The 20,717-nt window shown below is 40.3% G+C and overlaps 7 protein-coding genes across 7 annotated transcripts; 1 reads left to right on the top strand and 6 right to left on the bottom strand.

Moving 5' to 3' along the window:
* Positions 1-1,061: 1,061 nt before the first annotated feature.
* On the bottom strand, positions 1,062-2,977 carry BATDEDRAFT_12325 (uncharacterized protein; the record flags this gene model as incomplete). Its single annotated transcript, XM_006679730.1, has 8 exons — positions 1,062-1,478; positions 1,564-1,719; positions 1,819-1,953; positions 2,027-2,112; positions 2,182-2,284; positions 2,349-2,465; positions 2,543-2,674; positions 2,855-2,977. The coding sequence occupies 8 exons, from the start codon at positions 2,975-2,977 to the stop codon at positions 1,062-1,064; spliced, it is 1,269 nt and encodes a 422-aa protein (XP_006679793.1).
* Positions 2,978-4,169: 1,192 nt separating this feature from the next.
* BATDEDRAFT_12466 (uncharacterized protein) lies at positions 4,170-5,372 on the bottom strand (the record flags this gene model as incomplete). The annotated part of the gene is made up of 1 exon (XM_006679746.1): positions 4,170-5,372. The coding sequence occupies one exon, from the start codon at positions 5,370-5,372 to the stop codon at positions 4,170-4,172; it is 1,203 nt and encodes a 400-aa protein (XP_006679809.1).
* A 1,223-nt stretch (positions 5,373-6,595) lies between these two features.
* Positions 6,596-8,374, bottom strand: BATDEDRAFT_25706 (uncharacterized protein; the record flags this gene model as incomplete). The annotated part of the gene is made up of 1 exon (XM_006679793.1): positions 6,596-8,374. The coding sequence occupies one exon, from the start codon at positions 8,372-8,374 to the stop codon at positions 6,596-6,598; it is 1,779 nt and encodes a 592-aa protein (XP_006679856.1).
* Positions 8,375-8,997: 623 nt separating this feature from the next.
* Positions 8,998-12,212, bottom strand: BATDEDRAFT_35357 (uncharacterized protein; the record flags this gene model as incomplete). The annotated part of the gene is made up of 6 exons (XM_006679913.1): positions 11,885-12,212; positions 11,659-11,777; positions 11,567-11,582; positions 11,275-11,485; positions 9,473-11,200; positions 8,998-9,174 (listed from the first exon to the last, which is right to left on the bottom strand). The coding sequence occupies exons 1-6, from the start codon at positions 12,004-12,006 to the stop codon at positions 8,998-9,000; spliced, it is 2,373 nt and encodes a 790-aa protein (XP_006679976.1). The 5' UTR covers positions 12,007-12,212.
* Positions 12,213-12,526: 314 nt separating this feature from the next.
* BATDEDRAFT_25704 (uncharacterized protein) lies at positions 12,527-15,086 on the top strand (the record flags this gene model as incomplete). The annotated part of the gene is made up of 10 exons (XM_006679792.1): positions 12,527-12,677; positions 12,757-13,270; positions 13,336-13,478; positions 13,572-13,672; positions 13,751-13,832; positions 13,929-13,992; positions 14,079-14,179; positions 14,245-14,317; positions 14,402-14,527; positions 14,591-15,086. 10 exons carry the CDS (start codon positions 12,527-12,529, stop codon positions 15,084-15,086), a joined length of 1,851 nt encoding a protein of 616 aa, XP_006679855.1.
* A 340-nt stretch (positions 15,087-15,426) lies between these two features.
* On the bottom strand, positions 15,427-16,857 carry BATDEDRAFT_33367 (uncharacterized protein). The gene is made up of 3 exons (XM_006679899.1): positions 16,370-16,857; positions 16,093-16,258; positions 15,427-16,031 (listed from the first exon to the last, which is right to left on the bottom strand). The coding sequence occupies exons 1-3, from the start codon at positions 16,789-16,791 to the stop codon at positions 15,639-15,641; spliced, it is 981 nt and encodes a 326-aa protein (XP_006679962.1). The 5' UTR covers positions 16,792-16,857; the 3' UTR covers positions 15,427-15,638.
* Positions 16,858-18,550: 1,693 nt separating this feature from the next.
* Positions 18,551-20,389, bottom strand: BATDEDRAFT_89487 (uncharacterized protein; the record flags this gene model as incomplete). Its single annotated transcript, XM_006679977.1, has 1 exon — positions 18,551-20,389. The coding sequence occupies one exon, from the start codon at positions 20,387-20,389 to the stop codon at positions 18,857-18,859; it is 1,533 nt and encodes a 510-aa protein (XP_006680040.1). The 3' UTR covers positions 18,551-18,856.
* Positions 20,390-20,717: the final 328 nt, after the last annotated feature.

Raw genomic sequence — 20,717 nt, 5'->3', positions numbered from 1 at the left:
GATTGATCATCATCAACACTGCATCTCAAACCTCTCACCCCATTCCGAGATCATCCATCCATATCATCAAGCCTATCTACTGTTTCAATACAGGATTCTTTAGTTTGAACACAGTGGGAGTAGATCGGTGTTTAGTCATGTAAAACTAAAACAGTCGACATGTTTAAACAAGAATAAAGTGATGTTTGAAGTCAGTTGAATAAAGGTTAAAAAGTACCGACAGCTCTAGCCATAACTATCCAGTATCTTAGCCATCAAGATGGTTAGGATGCTAAAAATGAAATGGGTTCAAGCAAGCCCAGTCTGGAACTCTATAGCCTAATAGACAGATCTGGCCATCTCACATCAGTTCAAACTATCCGATTACACCAATGTGCTCTTTGCATTCCATCAAAAACAGAATCTCAAACAAAAGAACAGGGTTAACCCAAACCAGTAGATATCAAGAAAAAACTGGAGAGTGACAAGGTTTCTTGAAAGAAACTTGACCAGTCTGTTGGCAAGAGTCAAGGCTCGTTGTGATCATGATGCAATGCAGATACAATACAGGCCGTTAGAACACCTCCTATATTAAAAATTACTCGGGCGGTTTGTTATTGATGCTGCCAAATCGCAGGGAGTCAAGTGAGGTACTGCAAAGCAAAGTCAATATGCATTGGCTCTGATCGCAATGAACCATCCGCTTGCTTATTCCTGTCCAATGAGGTTGGACCCGACCTTTTTAAGGGAAAAAAAGCATCAAGCCAATTCAATTTATACCTAAAAAAGTAAATAATACCACGTGATATCATGTGCCATATTGACTGGAAATAAGCGTAACAGTTGGATTGAATCTGGAAAATGATTGGCCCATCTTTTTATATTACTTGACCACTTCAATTCTGCAACGCTGCTTGCCTTGAAACTTTAAACATTTGATCAAGCTTTTAACTTTATTTAATACCAATGATGATAGCCTCACGTTTGAACAAGGAATGTGTCGGCACATTAATTATTTGTGCCCATTGACTTGAACTGCGAATGCTGTTTATAGCAGCACATTCAAACAAGTCAAAACCCCCCTATTTCTTATCTCTTGCTTCAAGAACAAGCTCACGCAGTCTCTGCAAAGCCAGATCGATATCCTCTTTGGTTGCAAGTGAGTAGGATGCGCGTACATAGGGTGTCGCTCTTGCATTAGGAAGAAACTCGATCCCAGGAACAAGCAACACCTTCTTTTCAAGTGCTTTGCGCTTGATCAAATCAGTCGAATCATCAATACCAATCAGCTTCATCCACACAAACATGCCTGCTTTTGGAGCCACAAACTCTGCTATACCATCGAGATGTCGTTTAGCACTGCTCATAAATGCATCGCATTTTTCTTTGTAAAAGGCTGCAACTTTGCGATTGTGTTCGAGAAACCCTTCAATTCCCCATTTTTCCAAAAGGGAATACATCATGATCTGACTGATACCTGATGGATGTAGATTGGATCCCTAGAGTTGGAATTGACCCATTTTTCAAACATGTATGGCTAATAAATATACTAGCTGATCAAAAAAATTGCTGGATTGCACTTACCATGCTGTGGAGAATGATGCGTTCAACAAGCATCTTAGGACCGCTAACCCATCCAATACGCGCACCTCCACTGAGAACTTTGGAAAGCGAGTCGAATCGAAGAACACGACCATCAACATCAAACGAAAAGTAACTTGGATCACGCTTCTCGCCAAACTAGTTGATGGAGTGAAAAAGTATCGTTCAAAACAGTAACCAGCAATGTGAATATCAAAATTAACGCAACCCAAAATAGTAAAGCATAACACATCATACTTGCAAAAAGTAGTATGGATCATCTTCCATAATAACAACATTGTATTTACGAGCAACTTCGTACACACGCTTTTTGCGAGCCAACGAGGTAGTCACTCCAGTAGGATTTCCAGCTGTTGGAACGGTATAAAGAATCTAAAGCATTAAATGTAAATTGACAAGAGTTGAACTTGATACAGATGATTTAAATGCAGAGTTGAATGTCTACCTTTGGACGAGTTTTGACATCTGGCCAATTTGCAAGAGTCTTTTCCATTGCATCTGGATTGAGACCATCAGCATCGCTTGGTATCTCTGCATAATAAAAACTAGTAAGATCACTCAAAAAATTGGACAATTAAAGATCATACTGTGACCACTCACCAACTATATTTGCACCAGTAGGTCGAACATACGCAATCATGCCAACATATGCAGGGCACTCCATCATGACTGACCCACCATCAGTAACAAATGCATCAATAGCCTAAATAAATACATTAGCAAATAAACAATTTGGAGCTGTATAAAAGTGAAGGATATAAATCTACCTTTGTAAGCAGATCTTGACTTCCATTGCCAATGCACACATCAAATTCAAGAGGATCACGACCATGCTCATGGACTTGAAACTTCTTTAGCCATTCAACAAACTTTTCAAGACCAGGCTAACATTCATGTGTTGAAAATAGTCTAGATTCAGTTTTACTATGGTTACAGATACGATCGTCCAAGATATACATACAGTGGCAGAGTACTGTAAAGCTTGTTTGACTTGCTCGGTAGGAATATCAATCACCTCGCCGCTCTTGAGAGTGTACTGAATGCTGGCAAAAGGAAATGTGGATGGATGAGGGTTACCACCACCAAGCGAGATCTACAGATACCAACATCAAAAATCAGCACAAATCTATACATCGAAAACCAGGGATTTTGATGCAACGCATCCACATGTATATATAGCTGAATTCACAGCATTTTCAACCATCTTTAAAAGGAATGAAAGTAATGTATTGTTTTTATATACAAGGGATTTTAAAACAATACTTGCACTCACCATGCCAGGAACATTAACCAGAGTAGCCAGATCACGAATCGCACTAGGTCGACGAGCAGCAGCACGAGGCGAGAAATACTCTGTATAGTCAGTGATGGGTTTTTTGGCAGTAGCGAGTTGCATAGAAACGGACAAGGAAGATGAATCTGACTTCTATAATATTCAAACCGATTGAAATGCATATGAATTGAATAATCTCAGTTAGACATTGTTTAAAATAGCAAATGCATATTACTGATGGAATCGACCACTATCAAAACGGAATGGATTGAATCAACACTATTCTATTCATTGGTGTTATTAAACCCAATCTACTCCAATACATAATGAAATGTGTTGATCATTCATCAGCCACATTGGCAACACTCAACCTCGGATGAAGCAACAGAAGAGAATGAATTCATTGTTGATGAAGAAATAGCAGCGCTGGATAAGATTGCTTTGCAATGTTTAACCGGGCGGAGCAATAACGATGCAATTGTCATGATATGGTTTCAAAAATAATGATAACCAGACTTGGGTTGACTGAAATTCCATTCAAAAAGTGTTTTAGGGTCGATTCCTTGCATCATCAGAATATTATCGGGTAATGCATACACTATGTTGAAATAGTTTTCTAGATATTCACTATTGTCATAAACACACATTTTAAAGTCAGTTCAGACTTGTATGTAATACACAGTTTAATTAAAGGCAATAAGATACGTAATTTTATTCAAGTATTGAAAAAGTTGATCCAGTTCAATTTTTTTATACTATCAACACCCACAAACTCGGTATAAACCGTATTGAATTCACAAGGTTAGTTGAAGAGTTTACCAGATTTGGTTGTTTTTGAAATATAAATCCAAATCAAGGCAGCAAGCAATGACCATACACGAGTGGATGATCCATTTCCTCGGATAAGTGAAATTATATGTTGTCCAAAAGAGTTTCTCTTGAGAGTATCTACATACAGATGAGGCCGAACTGCAACTGCTTTTTGGCAGATGGTTGCATCTGGGCTTTTGGATTTTAATACATGGTTGGTAACAAGTCGAACGCGTCGAAGACTTGCTGGCACTGCTACTGGAGCAGACTCTGCCAAAACAACAGTCGGTGCATCAAGTGAAGTTTCAGTTGGTGAAAGTGCAAATGTAACATGTTTTGGTTTAGATGAAGTGACAATTTTAGCTGTATCCAACGAAACTGTAACTGGTTTTGCAAGTCGAACTGGTAGTCCACGGAGTGATTTGTCCATCACATTGGATTGAATGATTCTCTTGTCTTCTGGAATACTAATATCCGCCTATAAAGTATTATGATGTTAGACTATTTACTGTGTAATACCATCAACAAAACATTGATATGAATAGATTACCTTGAAAATGCAACTGATGAATTCACCAACAGGTTTGGCAAACCATCTACGTGCTGGGCTTAACACATTCGACCATTTTGCTTCAAACCAACCAAGATGTCCACCTCTGGATGTAGTTGCCAAAATCACATGGGGATTGTACAAACACTCTCGCCACGGCCACAGTTCAGATGAAGAAACTGGATCGTCTTTTGCAGACAACATTAATGTAGGAATAGCAATACTAGGTACATACTGAGCAGAAGAAGCATCTCGGTAATAATCCTCAGCAGTATGGTAATTGAATGCTCTGCGGGTACAAGCTTCGTCAAAATCTATAATAGATTTAGCATCACGAATTCCATCCAAATCCAGTTCTTTTGCATCTTTGAAATTGTGGGCATGGCTGTTGAATAACTTGGACAAATTTTTAGTCATGGTAGGAGAATAAATGTTGTGGCCAATCCAAGAACGTTGTAATGCTCGCATGCCACCTAGCAGATCAAATGGATTGCCAACAGAAACCGCGCCAACGAGTGGGCAATTCAAGCCAGTTTCACCAATATATTTGACGAGAATATTAGAGCCAAGAGAGAACCCACAACCTACAAGAGAGCTGTTTGGAACTTTGGATTGAATATGACGAATGCAGTGGGCAAGATCGCCAGTCCATGCACCTGAATACAACTGTGGAGATGTAAGTGGAGTCTTTGAGCAGCCGCGAAAATTCATAACGACGCTAGAAACACCAGACAAGGCGACTTCTTCTACTATATCCTGTACATAGGTTTCATGAGATCCACCAGTCAATCCATGTAGAACCATTAGCAATGGCTGTTTTGTAGAAGAAATAGTGGTTCCATTGAGAGAATCGAATCCAGCTTGCAGATCATCCGATCCAGAGTTTGGAAAATGCCAATCCAAAGAAATGATTCCTCCATCAGGCATATCAACTATTTCTCTAGAATATTTGACAGACTGAGCACTAGTCCGTTTGTAGATGGCAGCATACATGGTCTGAAGATGACCACCAGGTAAGAGAGGATGAGGATGGAATACATTCAATCCAGCAGTAGCCAGATGAGGACATGTAGACTGCACCAGAGTGTCAAAGGGTATGGATTCTACCTGACAAGTCTGTGGATTCCAGCGTCTAATAGATGCAGGCCGTTGAGGCATCTGTAGTTTCACAGGACTGCATAGAAACCATTGTCGCACAAGTAAAAGTAGTGCTACTGCAGCTAGTAATCCTGACAGATATGGCAGTTGCTCCAAACCACTGCCATGGCCCAGCAAATGAGTTGATGAATGAGCCATGCCTTGAGTGTTGCTGTTTTCACTGTAGTAATTGCTTTTGGCAAGGGAATCTATCAATGTAGTGTTGACAGCATGAGATCTACTCATACTACTGGATCTCATATCACTCAACTGGTCCAGCGTATAAACCCACAACCCTCGACCCCATCTAATGAAGGATTCCATATAAATATATGCCGGACTGGATGAATCTGCCCATCCATTACCAACAGACTGTTGACGACTGCTCCTCTCATCCATGATAATAGGTTCCTCGTCTATAATAGATTCTTCATCCATACGAGTGGTTCTTGTTATTTCTAGAGTGGTACGTGTAGATGGAATCATCCGCTGATGTGGCTGCTCGGCACGCTTTTTTAAATTCCCCCAATGCGATACTGCTGGAGAAACAGACGATAACATAGACCAATGTGGTCCATGCTGACCAGTGTATAGAGATGCAACAGGCTTGACACTCATCCGTTGTGCATGCTCATTGATATCAACCATGTCTGACTTGGATAAAGGTCGAATAGGAATCACTGCATCCAGACACGATGTGTGATTCGGCAATAAAAAAGCAGAATCCAGCCGACTCTTGGTACGCATAACACGATGGTGGCTCTTTTGTTGCTTCCAAATTGAATAAATGCTAGTTTTGGGCTGTAAAGACACAGGCATGGGTACCATGTCTAGTCTATGCACTTTTTCCATTGCAGTACAGCTTTCCAATCCAATATCTGTTTCTAGATGGTGTGTGACATTGAATAGGTGCTGATGGTCGTGTTTTGTATCTGTTGTAGCTGTTGTCGGATGGTCAAAGGTAGTCTGAGAAATGGAATCCAGTGGAATAGACTGCTTCGTCTTTGAAAGCACTGTTTCCAGCATTTCTGCCCCTGAAAACAGCAGTGCTACTATAGCTGCCATTTCAATGTGTTGGTGCCAGTTTCTTTGAGTTACAGAATAGTGTTGATAATGTTTAGTTTTAAAGAGTAAAATCAATTTGGAAATACACTGAATCTCCGACACGCATTATAAGCTTTTACATTCACACAGCTTTATTCACAATAACAATGGGCCTAATTTATAATACAATATTTGAAATTTTAAAGTACATTGGGTGCCGTATGTCTCATGGCCTGTCGCTTATTGACTTTGAACAAAAGTTGATTAAGTGCAGATTGAACATCCAAATGCATGGCATCGGCTTCACTAGTTGTTTCAGCTTGATATAAGGAGGTGGGGTCGCTCAATCGTCTCAAATCAAATTTTGATTGAATGCCTTTTTCTGGTGTAAATACCTCACGTCGGTTATTTGCAACTGAAGCAGTTGGAGTACCAATAGAATCATAAACACGGTCAGAGATGGCAGACTCGGAAAGCTGCTTTGACAGATTATGAATGAGTGGTTTGTGACGTAGTGAACGCCTTGGTCGAAATGGATATTCTTTGAATTCTCCAGATACAATTGGATTGGACACGGTGTCGCAAGTGAGTTGGTCTACATTGTTAGTGTCTTGAGCCTTTTCATCAACTTGATCACTGTCACGTTTAAATAATTTGGTTACAGACAGATGATCATACTGGTTTTTGCTCTTGGTCAACGTAGGCTGGCATGTATAATCTATAATGGGCAGCGACTCTATGCAAGTATGGTCCGACTTTTTCGAGTATAACCATTTCAAACCGCCTTCTTTTTTACTTTCCGCAACAGAGGAAACTGAATGATCACAATCTAGCCAGCCCGAGTTCATTGTGTCAAACTGGTCACTGCCCAAATCCTTATGAATGGCATTCAAACTAGCCTGAACAATATCCACACCATTAAAACAGGCTACATCAAGTGGCAGAGTATCTCTTGATGAATTGAATTTATGGTTGACGAGTTCGGGACTCTCATCAATGGTTTGCATGGATAACCTGCGCGTATAATCCGATCGAGTTGAAGTGCGTCGATTCAGAGTAGAGTAAAGAGAACTACGATGCCCATAAAGCAAAAGCAAATCTGCATCCGAGTTGATCGAGGAACAAGTATTTTTGGTTGGCAGTTTTGAGTCGACTTCATTGTAGTAAATGTCAACAGGTCGTTTTGGTCTCATGTCAGGAGTATGTGTTTTGATGGCAGCAGTGTAAATATCTTTAGTATCAACAGATAAAGCTGGGGGAGTGACAGTGCGCTTGCGTTTAATTGCTGAAGAATAGAGATTAGATAACTGTATAGGTTCTGTATAAACAATGGATTCCATGCTATTTGAAGCTTGATTGGGTAGATCTGTAAACATTGAGTGAGATCCAGACACAGGTGAAAGTAGATGCGTGGGTTGAACCGGAGCCGGAGGTCCGGTATAGGCCAATGGATCCGCAGCTTGATCAAAATCAACGGGAGATAATGGGTTGTTTTGATAGTATTTCATTGTTGGCCAAGTTTGCTTGGAAGTGTTGGATGGAGAGGCCAAGGGAGTACTAGGCTGATGTTTTTTGAGAAATGATGCCGATTTGGAAATGGTTGCAATGGTTGGAGAAAGAATCTCAACGAGCTTCTGACGAGCAAGTTTAATGCTATCTGTACGAATTATCGGTTTGATGCGAGAAGATTTTACCTTGGGCTTGCTAGTAGTCGACTTGGATTCGATTTGGGTGTCGGTATGATGGTTGGACTGCTTTGGGTTGCGCGGTTGGTCTAGATCCTTGACGAGATAAAAGTCAACTGGATCGTTGAATGGCTGAATAAGATGAGAAGATACACCGTCATCACCAGCGAGATGATGAGTGGTGTTTCCATTCATCCAAAATTGGATCGGAAGTAGGGATGGAGTTGGACGGGTAGGATCATGTACACGAAAGGAATGAGCAGTATTGGGTGAGGCAAGAGCAGTGGCATTCATGATGGCTTAAATAAAATCCGAATTAAGAGCAGACACTAATATACTGAATAAATTAACAAGATAACGATTTGATCAAATGTATCGGGATGTATGGGTCTATAAATAGTAGCAGTGGGTGGCATACAACAGAATAAATCTAAAAACAACCGTTGCTGAAATGTATGATTAAAGTAGATTTTGATCAATCTGCATGTGATTGGAAGGCTTATCTTTTAATGCAAATTGAATTGTCCAGCACTGTTTTATTGAATACTGTTTGCCGTGATTGCATATTTGGTCAAATGTTTCATACATAAAACACACCAGTAGCATAAACAATACTAAATTAGTCGAATGCATAAGCATAGCCAATAGCAACGGTGTGACACGTCAATAATGCCAAACCATGGCTTGAATATCATCTAGTATTACGTGCTTGGGGATTTCCATTAGATAAGGCGGTCATGTGCGGTAATTTACAAGTTTTGTTTTGGTTTGTAGACCTAAAAATCAACCAACACACCAAATTCAGGGTATTGCCAAGTCATTCCACCAGAGGATATTATAAACACAAGCCGGCCAAAGCAAAATCAATTTCACCACCGCACATCCTTTGAATCTCTACAAGTATATCAAGCAAGTCGTTATACAATAGTCTGACTAGGCGTCAACTCGTCATATCTCGCATGAACCTTGTTCAAAATCAAAACCGTGTCAAGACCATTCACTTGGCCAAACAAATCACAAACATTGGTTTTCAACTGTTCATGCAATTCAGCATAAAATAACTGAAACACTGCATAAATTGAGTTCTCGATCCACTATAATGCATTGATTGTATCATAGATTTGATTTGTGTAATTTAGACATGAAACTGTTTCATTCCTTAATAGGGTATATCATGAAACCTGTTTATACATCAAACATGATATTGTAATAGTGTTCGGCCTGACCATTGTTTGTAATGAATTACTCATTACCATACAATTGGATAGCATATTTGATTTCATATTAATAATTTAACACCATCATGCATACTGGTACAAAACAATGTATTCAACATAAAAACAATTAGAGCTAAAACTGATCCCAAGTCATCCCAGTACAATAATAGTCTACCAGAGGCGCATTGAGAACATTTGAAGGCATGACGTGCCATGAACTTGCCAAAACGATGGCTACAATAGCCAATCCAGATCCACCATCCAATGCAGCGGAAAGCACATAGTTATATTTTTGCCACCATGTATGATGGTACGTGACAATGAGAAACTGGAATACAAAGGCTAGGATGAATGATGAAAGTATACCGGATTGAAACATTCCACAGTTGACGACAGTGCTCATTACTGGAAAGTGTATGTATCTCCAGTAGGGATGAGGAATCATGAGATTGAGAACCCATGGAATCACAGGAAGAACCAGACCCAGAGAATATGCAAGGTTGAGTGAGTAATAAGGAGAGTCTTGGCCAAAGAAACGTGCAGGCCCAATAGCACCCCAAATGGCTCCTGCATTAAAAAAGATCTGATGACTCGTGTATTCCCAATCTGGTGTGTCAAGAGGGAAATACTTTAAAGCGATCCACACCGACGCCGTGTTTGTCACTGCGCCAATAACTGTTCCATACAACTGTGCAAAAACCATATGAATGGGATTGATATGAAGATACCGGCCAAGTTTGAGATCGGCAGAAAGTGTCAAGGCTTGACTGATTGTATTTTGAGCCAAAGTTTTAAATGTCATGATTTGGATAGTGTGACCAGGCATAATGAGTCCCATCAGCAACTCACTCAAAATATTCAAACCCAGAGATTGGCCCGTAGAGGCTTGAATGATGCCGTATGGGATTAGAAAAACCATACTAACGAATATGGAAAAAAAGGATCCCCACCAGTCAAGTTTGAATGGGGTAATTATTCCAACAAAGATCTGTACGGTAGCCCATACAAGAAGCCACAGCAGATAGACCCACTCGGGAATTTCTGGATATGCCTTCATTAACTCGGAGTGAATATCTGCGCCAGATTCCTTTTTCTGGTAGATTAGCTCTTTTGCCTGTCGAATAACATCCTTATTATACCACAGCAGAATATGTGAAATGCTACATGTGACGTTGAAAAAAGCTATAGAGTAAGAGAGTGCAAAGTTTTCTGTAATGTAAATGGGCTGGAGTCGATTATATATAGTTTCGTCTAGATCGTACGTGGTAGTGTTGTAAAATATGGTAGGACTTATGCTTGTACCGTTTTTTTGAAATATGGAAACGGAATTGACTCGAGGAAATGGGGTTTTATCGCTGTAGGAATAAACATGCTCCAACGAGGGGTTTCCAAATGCGTTTGTGTAGTACAGTACTGGAAGAACGACCCAGAGACCAATTACATTGGCTACAAAAAGGTTGAGAGATGCCCAAAATGGACAACTAAGCGGCGCGAATCCGGTGATGTTGGACCAATCTAGTGAGAGAGATAATACACCAGGGCCAGTGTCTGGAGACGAAGAACCCAAAAAACGAACGATTTTGTTTGAGGATAAAAGACAGAGAATTGAAATAGATTGCGCTGCCGAAACAAAGTAAAGCGGAACCCATTCCCATATAAAAATGGCAATGAATGCGATCCAGAAAAACTGCGATCTGGATAACCAATATGTTGATTTTTTTTGGCTCGAGTCATGAGTTTCGTGGAGTGAGGTAAATAGTGCAACGGTAGGCAAAACAGTTGGCCAGTACATGCTCGAGGGTTGGACAAGAAATTTCCGAGTAATACCGGCAAGACCGTATCCCATCATTTGGGTCGTGACAACAAACAATAATGAGTTCCAAAATGTAATGTTTGTATCGTTCTAAAAAACCCATATTTGAATATTTAATAAACTTGAAAGACCTTTGTGCATCAATACAAACATACTTGACTTACAAGGAATTTTGGAAACATTTGACCAACAACGCTCTCGATTCCATAGGGAGAGCCACCTGCTGCACTGGCAATCACAAAAACAAGAGCATGCTCTTTCAATCCAAACGGTCCTGGATTCCAAATCCCTTTTGGAAGGAGTTTGGCCATAAAAATGCCAATGGGAAACGACATCAAGGCAGCCATAATAGAACTGATACCAATTGGGTTTGTTCTTGATACATTATGATAGTGAATAAAAATAATTTAGTTTAAATACAACGAATGCATTGTTGGCGAGTACTACATGGTATACCTAAAGTTTAACACGCCTGGTGAATGTATGAATCAGTTAGTAGCTATATCAAGATGTATTTTAAACCCGAGTCAATTCAACACATGATTTACCATTTCCCAAACCCAAAATGATGCCCCATATCGTTCCCAAAAACAGCATACGAATGGTAAGTGACGGCTCATCAGGATCGTCAGTTTCAGGAACGACACCTTTGGTATAAAAGTTGACACTAGAAAACAATGAGGATTAGTAAAAGATAAATTGGCAAAGCCAGGATGATTCAACAAGTAGACGGCCAATTCTGATTCAAAACATAAATGGTATAGTCCAACTTACTTTATTTCTTCAAACGATTCAATTGAATCGAAATTTTCGACATCCGTATTGGGTTTGTAGTAATAGGTTTCGGGCTGAGACCCAGCAAAAGAGCTTCTATTTGATTGCAAGGACTCTTGCATAGTACTTTTCAATAGAATAAATTAGCGATTGGGAAATGAATTGTTGGACAATAAGTTTGTAATTGAAACTTGTGATTGTACGCCTTAAATTGTACCCGTTTAATTACTAAATTTGTCAACCCGTAGCGTGTATAAACATGAATACAATGACGAAAGACAAATATAAACATTGCCGTTTATATAGTACTTGCCAGGAGAGTATTGGTAGTATAATTAGATACATGATTCGGTATACAAAGGTTCAAATAAAACTTGAACGAGCGTCAAGAAACCCATTTCAACCGCATTCACAGAATAGAACACCAAGTTTCAAAGTATTAATAAATGAGCAGTCTCGTGATAATCCACACAACTTATTAAATATTACATGTGTGATCATTGCATAGTTTGATTATGAACACTTTAGTTATGAAAGAATTGGCAATTTCAAATAAGCGCAGTCAAGATTCGACTATTCCAAAGTCAGAAATCGCTGCGATACAAGCGTTCCATCTTACGTGAATATAACAGTCATATTAGAATGCGTAAAGCAAAGGGACCAGCCAACTTACAGAGCTCTGCTGCTCCACTCTCAGACACACTCTCTCATTCACCATCCTCATCTGTATTAAATGAACATATGAACCACACATCTCGTCAGCAAGAACAAGTATTGACCTGCCCTATCTGTGGTAGGTCATGTACTATCCATACGTTGGTGTGCTTGTTGGGTCTAGCTGATTGTTTAAAAATACCAAACATATTGTATAGGAGCAACAACGTATAATCTAGTATCGCTTAATAAACATATTGACTTGAACCATGCTGAATCGCCTGTTCATGATTCTGATGATCCGGCAGAAGCACTCTTGGCATGGTTTCGTCGTACTCAAATAAAAGTATCCGATGGACTGTCTAATACCAGTTGGCAGAAACTTGGACTGAATCGTATTGCTGCTGGAATCAAAGGATCAGCTCAAGCGCCTTTAGATTTGATCAAGGGTATGGATACCTTTGAGCTTAATTCAAACGTTACCTATGGTCATGTATTTGAATCATCAGTCTCATCTGCTTCAGGAAGTCGGCATGTTGGAAAAAGCTATGATCGAGATATGTACGGTATGACTGTGTATGATGGAACTCCAAGTTCATCTTCGTTGGCTAGTGGAGATCAGTCTGCAGTGACTCGCATACATTGGCAACTCTCCACTGTTGACGATCGGTGTTCATATTCAAGATGCAGTAGTACATTGGGTATACTGTCTGGAAAGGAAAACTGTCGAAAGTAAGCTGGCTATATATGCGTGTAGTTTAGTTTTGATGGTTTATCTGATTCTTGTCATTCTGTAGATGTGGGCGTTTGTACTGCGATTTGCATTCTAGGTTTCAAATGAAATTAGCTTCGAATGCCAGCCATGACCCTGTTTCTGGATACTGGTCAAGAGTGTGTCAGCTATGTTATATGTCTCGTGAAGGATACATGGATGTTTATGGTAAAAACTAGCCTGGTGTGTTGAATGTAAATTCTATTTAATCATCAAGAAATACTCGATTGTTTTCAATCAATATGCTGCATTGTCATCTAGGGGTATCACGGAATAGAACCCAAGGATTTCTAAAAGTTCGTGGGATGCGTATTGATCGTGCATTACTGGAGGCTAACAAGATTGAAAAGCGACTAGAAAAGGTATGTTTGGAGTGATAAAAGTTGCTAGTCTTTTATTCTGGCTAATGCATTGAGTGATTCACTCATGAATTCAACTAGATTACACGTGCTTTAACTGGAAGCTCGATACCATCGCCTCATCAACGATCATGGAGCAATCTGAGTTTGCCATTTAAAAACTGTATGCATATTATATTTTTACTGTCTTGTAAGACCCATAGCAGGCTTAATTCTTGAAAGCTAAAACACCTTTTTTAAATGGCGTGTGTTTTTAAAGCAATTGATCAAGCGGTTGTAGCATGGGTTCCCGACGATAGTTCTAGTCAATGCTATATCTGTGGGTATGTAGTTGCTGTTGGCACCGTGATGATTTCATTGTATTGTGACCTATACATTGTTGTAATCTTGTACTATTAATTGTTCAAAGGTCACAATTTGGTCTTGTCAATCGAAGACATCACTGTCGTCTTTGTGGTCGATTAGTTTGTGGGTCGTGCTCTACAATGATAGACATCAAAGTTCCGACAGGTAGATATTCACAATTCGACCCACATTGATGTGGATAATGTTGACTTTTTGATATTGTAATATAGATGGGGTGTATGCCGCTTTAGAAAAGATTGGACAGATTCGATCTTGTTCACAGTGCAAGGAACTGATTGGAATGTAAGTAGACTGTGTTTTAGACAGTTGGTCTATACTTTTGTCAAACGACACCATCTAGTTGATTTACAATTCATTTTTATGTAGGAGAGATAATTCACAAGACGAAAGCACAACACCACAATTGGTATCACTCTATCAACAAATTGTTAGATTGCGCTCGCTAGTTCAAGAAACGCTTCCAAAATTCAATAGTCTTTTGGTAGATCTAAGGTAATTTGGTTCAAGAATGGGGTTCAACAAATACGTTTTAGTTTTGACGTATACTGTATACAGGAGTAGGGCAAGCGTATCTGTTGAAGAACAAGATTATCAAATAGCGCTTCGATATCGTAAACAGTTATTAGACTATTTTACCGAGCTGGAGCGTCACGCCAAACAGATTAAACGGCTACCGACATCAAGTACAATGACCCTTCGACTGCATGAAAATGTACATCAATCTGCGATCCAATTTCTTCAGGCCAATATGTTGACATTGCAGTTGATGCCCGACACAATTGGCTTCAAAGCGCGTCAATTAGGAAATGCATCAGATGGAATACGACCTGATCGAAAAAAGATACTCAGTACAGAACATGACGCCATGTATAAAGAATTAGACATGACTAGCCAAGCATTAGATGAACAAATTGCACAGCTAGAAGGGATGCTACTTGATGCAACAAGTCGACGGCGACTAGAAGACGCAGTTGTATTAAACACAAGTCTAAGTGAATTACGACAAGAGTTGCAATGTGTACAACAAAAAATGGATGCATTGTACGAGTGAGATTGTTTTTACCAAGTGATTGACGATGTTTTACTGTCGTATTCATGTAACACTTGTATTGATCTTGCAGTAATTGTCTTGGAATAAATAATGACTAAATATGGCGTTGCATACTTGGCGGGTTATCACCATACCATGATATTGATGTTACTATGTACGTTGGTATCCATACTCGGCGTTCCATTAGTAAATTGGTACTACAATCCATTAAACAATAGTTTGGTATAATACGATGTATTCAAGAAGTTACCAATGACATCCTTTACAAGTTTTGTCAAATGAGCCATTGGTTTGAACCCTATCACGAATGTTGACAAGACATTTAGCAAGCGTACAGATATGGAAAGCAATGAATTGATGTTTATTACAAGTTCCATAGGGTAATCCAATAAGTGTAATAGCCCATGCAGATATTACAACAAACGATATGAAAACATGATTAATAGAAAGTATATATCAAATGGAGGTTGGCAAGTATGTGGTAAGCCTGAAATATAGGGAATTTGAAAATGAATGGTTTAGATAGTCATGCATTGCACAAAACATCACTTTTCAGAGATTATAAGTAGTCTTGACAGCTTCGGCCAGTGATGGTGAGCAAGTGAATAGAAACGTTCCTGTGGCTTGAGGTCGATACCCCAATTGTCTTAACCAGCCAGGATTCAATACGGCCTTGTAAGTTGCCTTCATGGGCCGTGCGGTGGATCCAGCCAGCCCACATGCATCAATGAGTTCATACACGGCAGGATCTGTACTTGAGGCTGGCTGGGTGTAGATATTCAACTGATGGAATACAATGGCTGTTGTTTCAGCTTTAGAGCGTGTTACCAAATAACCTCTGGAACCTGTACCCAAAGGTGTGGAATACTGATCGATATTCAAAGGCGGGGAATTTTTAAAGAAAGCCTTTCCATTGACTTGCGAGCCGCTGACTAGCAATTCCGACTATTGCAAATAAAAGAATCAGAATGTATTCAGAAAAAACAGGAATTAAAACAAGACTTACAGTTATATCGATTCGTTCCAGATTCAAATCAAACAAGTTTGGATTATTAATGTTGATTGTCATGTTGAATGTGGTATTAAACATTGTGCCACCACCTTGGATTGAAGGGGTTTGAGTTGAAAAGTTGGGAATAGAAACTGTAGAAGCGACGCTGAATAGTAACGGGCTATCAATGCGAGCAATCAAGAGTTGGGATACCGAAAGCATATAGTAGAGTTAGTACATAATACATAATTGGATAGTCGAGTGCAGTGTGTAAAGTCGAATGATTACATACCGAGGCCAGTAAACACCGAGTAGGATACCAATAAGTAGCAGAATAGTACCCACCACTGCAATGATGATCCAACATCCAGCAGACAGCCTGTATTTGCTCTTTTTTGATTTTGGGGAACTCAGGTCTTCGTCTATATCCAATTCATTGTGATGGGGTATGCCGTATGGTTTATGGTTGAATTGATCGTAGCCTTGACTATTGTTTCTAGTTTGCACATATCCTCCCTGATTGTCATTGGGAAGGTATGGGTTGTAGCCCTCCTGATTGGCGATCTGAGGAGGGCTGGATTGGTAAGGAGGAACACCACCAGGAGCACCGTTTGAATAAAAACCTTGTTTTTCGTTCATGGCTTGCGTGTCGTAGTACTGACTGCCATTTTCCATAGCAGGTTGTTTTGGGTTTGTGTTGTATGTAGGAAACATGGAAGAGCGGCCTGGATGCACGGCGTTTCTCAAAGCTGTAGGAAGACTATCAGGCTGGAATGTTTGTTGCAGATAAAGAGGTTTGGGTTGGATCGAGTCAATGTCACTATAGTTGTTAAATGGCAGGGGTTGATGCGGGGCAGGAAGAGCAGCCACAAGGGTTGTTGTGGATGATGTCGAGGGTGCTTGGATGGACGCTAATGGTCGCTGTTGTGACAATAATGGCGGTGGCTGATGCTCGTTGGGCCCATTATAGTATCGGCCTTGATGCATATCTGCTACAGCTGTAAACGGTGGTGGATACGATGGTGGCGGCGGAAGTACTACTCCTAATCTTAACCCAGATTCCGCAATCGACTCCTGGGTGGACGTACTACCGTTCTTGGATTGCATTGGAGTGGGTGTTGCCAGATGGGGTGGATATTCTATTGGCAATGGACTATACTCTGTCGAGTATATGTTGTTGATTGTTAGGATCGTCTTCTCAGATGCTGCGGCTTGCGGGGGTGCATAATAAAAGGTACCCTCCGCAGGCGATATGGGTGTTGGACTGAGAGCGTTTCCATTCCTTGAATACAACAGTCTGTTCTCGTGAATCATTTGCACTCCTTGTGATGGTGCATCATATATGTGGTCATCTGCATCGTCAAATTCATAGTCATCGTATTGACTATCGTAATGATGTCGATAGAGACCTGGTCTTTTCAACGAGTCCAAATGATCGTAGTTTGCACCTTGATTTCCTATTGCTGCATCCCGTGGCGATATGGCTCTTATTGCATTAGCTGCTACTGCCGCTGCGGCCGCTGAGCTACTCAACCTTGGATGTGAATTTTCTTCCTTTGGAGATCCAAGTAACTGTTTGTTGCTATGAATGTTACTATCCTCGCTATAGTTGCTGTACTTGCGTCCCTGCTGTTGGTTGGGTGGAATATAGCTATTGTTGGATGTATATGCGTCTGGTGCACCATCAGTCGTCTGAGCAGATGACCATTGTCGTTGCATTTATAGCCAAGTTTGACGCTGATTCTTTAATGAATGATTCTTTTATTCAAAGATGAATAAATATAGAATATAATTTGAGTTGAACAGTTCAATCTGCCAATGTATACACAGGAAGGCAAACCTAAATCGAAATACTGCACAAATTGTGACAAGTATCAGCTTTTTACCGAGTTTGTTGGACAACCGTGGAGGCACATCTATGCGCACCACATGGATTCAAATCACGCGTCGTGAATAAGCTGCATGGATAAGCAGTCCAATGACTTGCGCTTCAAAATCGAATACCATTGTCGACTTGAATAAAATATGCTAAATTGTGATTCCAAGCAGTTGCTACAACAAATCGCCAGCGCTTACTTTCAAAACAACTCAATTGTTCATCCTGTCTGTTCAATTCAACTGGTAGATCAATGTGCCACAACATAGCAAGAGGCACGCTTCCACAAAGCACCAATTGTACACTATGCAATGAGTTGGTCTAATTCTACTGCCAAATCTCAACAGACTTGACTAATCAAAGCAACACTAATTGCTTTGAATTTCAAACTAACAATCCATTCTTGTTGCATAAAAATTGACACTAGTCAGGTATCACTACGCAGCTTTTGATATTATGGCAACAGAAAAGCAACACTAGCCAAACAACTGCCAACACATTGGATACAACACACAACTGTACAATTGATTCAAATCACAGTTGTGTAAAGTGAAACATCGAGTGCAACCATCAAGTTTAAAACCAGACATATGAGTTCAGATTAAAGAATTGAAAATGTTTATTGTAGAAGCAATGCAATCAATTAGTAGGAAAGCACAACGAATACTTGACCGTTGTTTATTCCAAAGCAAAATAGTGGCAATCACTGCAGAATAAATACAGAAAAAGTGTTCCATTTTACGTGAATACGGCAGTGAAGGAAAGAAAAGGTTATATTACACAACAAGGCTTTGGTCATTGATCCTGACCAAAGAAAAAGGTCAAGTCTGAAATTTAAACGTAGTTTTAAGACAAATGCAGCAGGTACTCAGTTCTAGATCCAATGGATGTCTAGTCTGTGCTTCAAGGTTTAATCTTGGAAGCAATTTTAGTAGGAGGAGGTGCTGCTTTGGGTAAGAACCTATCAGGTACGACAGCATTGATTCCACCAGATGTAAAATTGAATGCACCAAGCGAATTGCCAATACCTGGCGGGCAATTGATCTTGAACTCGCTCTCAAACGAAGGATTATATCCAAGCTTGTCAAATCCTTGAACAACAGACACGGTTTTGGTTCGGATAGTGATGGGACGAGTAGTTGGTGGATTCAAGAATCCACATGCTTGAAGAATATCGGCCAAAATCAAATCCTGGGAGAGAACTGGATTAGTTGTGTATTTAAAGTCGAACGTGACAGGAAAGGTCACATTGTTATGAGGATCAAACTGGGTCGTAATGTTACGTTTGCCAGATCCGACTTGTTTGGAGAAACCGCTAGGCACATGGAGTACTGGGCCATCTATAGCAAAAGCGACACCTTCAAGTGCTGTTGCATTTGGAACAATCATGGCCGACATTTCCATGTTGGTGACAACCATTGGGTACCGATTGATATTGGTTACTGCTACAGTCATGAGAAATTGAGCCTCGACTGATAGTCCAGCAGAACCTTCGCCCAGACTCATATGATCGGATCCACGAACCGGCTTAATGCCCAGCAGTTGTAGGTTTGGATTTCTTGGAAAGTAGAGATATCCAATTATTCCAAGAATAAGCAAAACGATAAACGTCGATCCAAGACAGATATATAGCGCTCGTTTTGACTTTAAACAAAACAAATATCGTGGAGGTTTTTTCTCACCCACTTCAGGATAGACTATGTCTCTGTTAGTGCCGGATACAGCATTTCGAGAAGTAAAGATGGCAGGGAGGAAAGCACTGATTTTACTTGTGCTATGCTGACCCTCGGGGATGTTTGGGTTCAGTTCAAGTTTCCTGCTGGCAGTTCTGTGCAGTTTGGCCGATGTAGGCGATGGCAAGAGATTATCCTTTCCATATGCAGTATTGATGTACTGTTGGTAAGAGCTGTTGTCACCATAGAGGCTTTTGACAGACTCCAATCTGTCGCCTGGGTGATGGAAAGTACCAGCCTCTGCCATCATTGCTGGCGCAACATACGAGTGCATGGGAGCTGCTTCATAGGCAACTGGCTCTTGATACATGACTGGAGGACAAACATCATTGGAGCTATAAGGAGTGCCTGTTGGTGTTGGATAGTTTGAATAGCCATACCCAGCATTCATGGGCTGCTGCGGCTGATTGAAGATGTCATGATTAGTAGGAGTAAGATCGATAAGAGCATTAGAGTATGCAGGATCAGTCTGATAGTGGTTTGGTGCTACCATCTGTGGATTAGACTCTTGGTATTGTCCATGTTGCTGTTGAAAGCCGTACGGATCGTTCTGCATAGGATCGCCCATTTGCTGAAATCCATAATTGTTTTTCTTGTCATGAGGCGATGGCTGACCTGCACCACGATAGTTGCTACTTGAATCCTGTTGCTGCATTGATCCTTGTAATTGCAGTTTATCGGACTGCATGCGATTTCGATACATCTTTCTTTATATTTAATAAAGCTTAGGGGATCCAGGCAGGGACTGAAAAAAGGAATCAGGGCGATGCGGTCAAGCCTATAAGTGTATATCTAAAATATGAATAACAGCAGGGACAAACACAGCAGAAACAGTGTGATGCAGATTCAAGTGTAAGGGAGGATGTGAAGGAACACAAAGGACGAATAAAAGTAAAATGCTTTTGGCTGCACAATCTTGAAAACATCGAATTTCTCAGCAAGTATTAAAGATGCTGCATTAAAACTGAGCTTGCTTGAATTAGAGGGTCGTTTAGCAATCCATTTGATTTTAGTTTCTGACAGTAGAATGG

This window comes from Batrachochytrium dendrobatidis (assembly GCF_000203795.2).
Source record: "Batrachochytrium dendrobatidis JAM81 unplaced genomic scaffold BATDEscaffold_8, whole genome shotgun sequence".
NCBI classification, from domain to species: domain Eukaryota; kingdom Fungi; phylum Chytridiomycota; class Chytridiomycetes; order Rhizophydiales; genus Batrachochytrium; species Batrachochytrium dendrobatidis.
The sequence above is the reverse complement of the archived record's forward strand: the minus strand, read 5'-3'. Positions and strand labels throughout refer to the sequence as shown.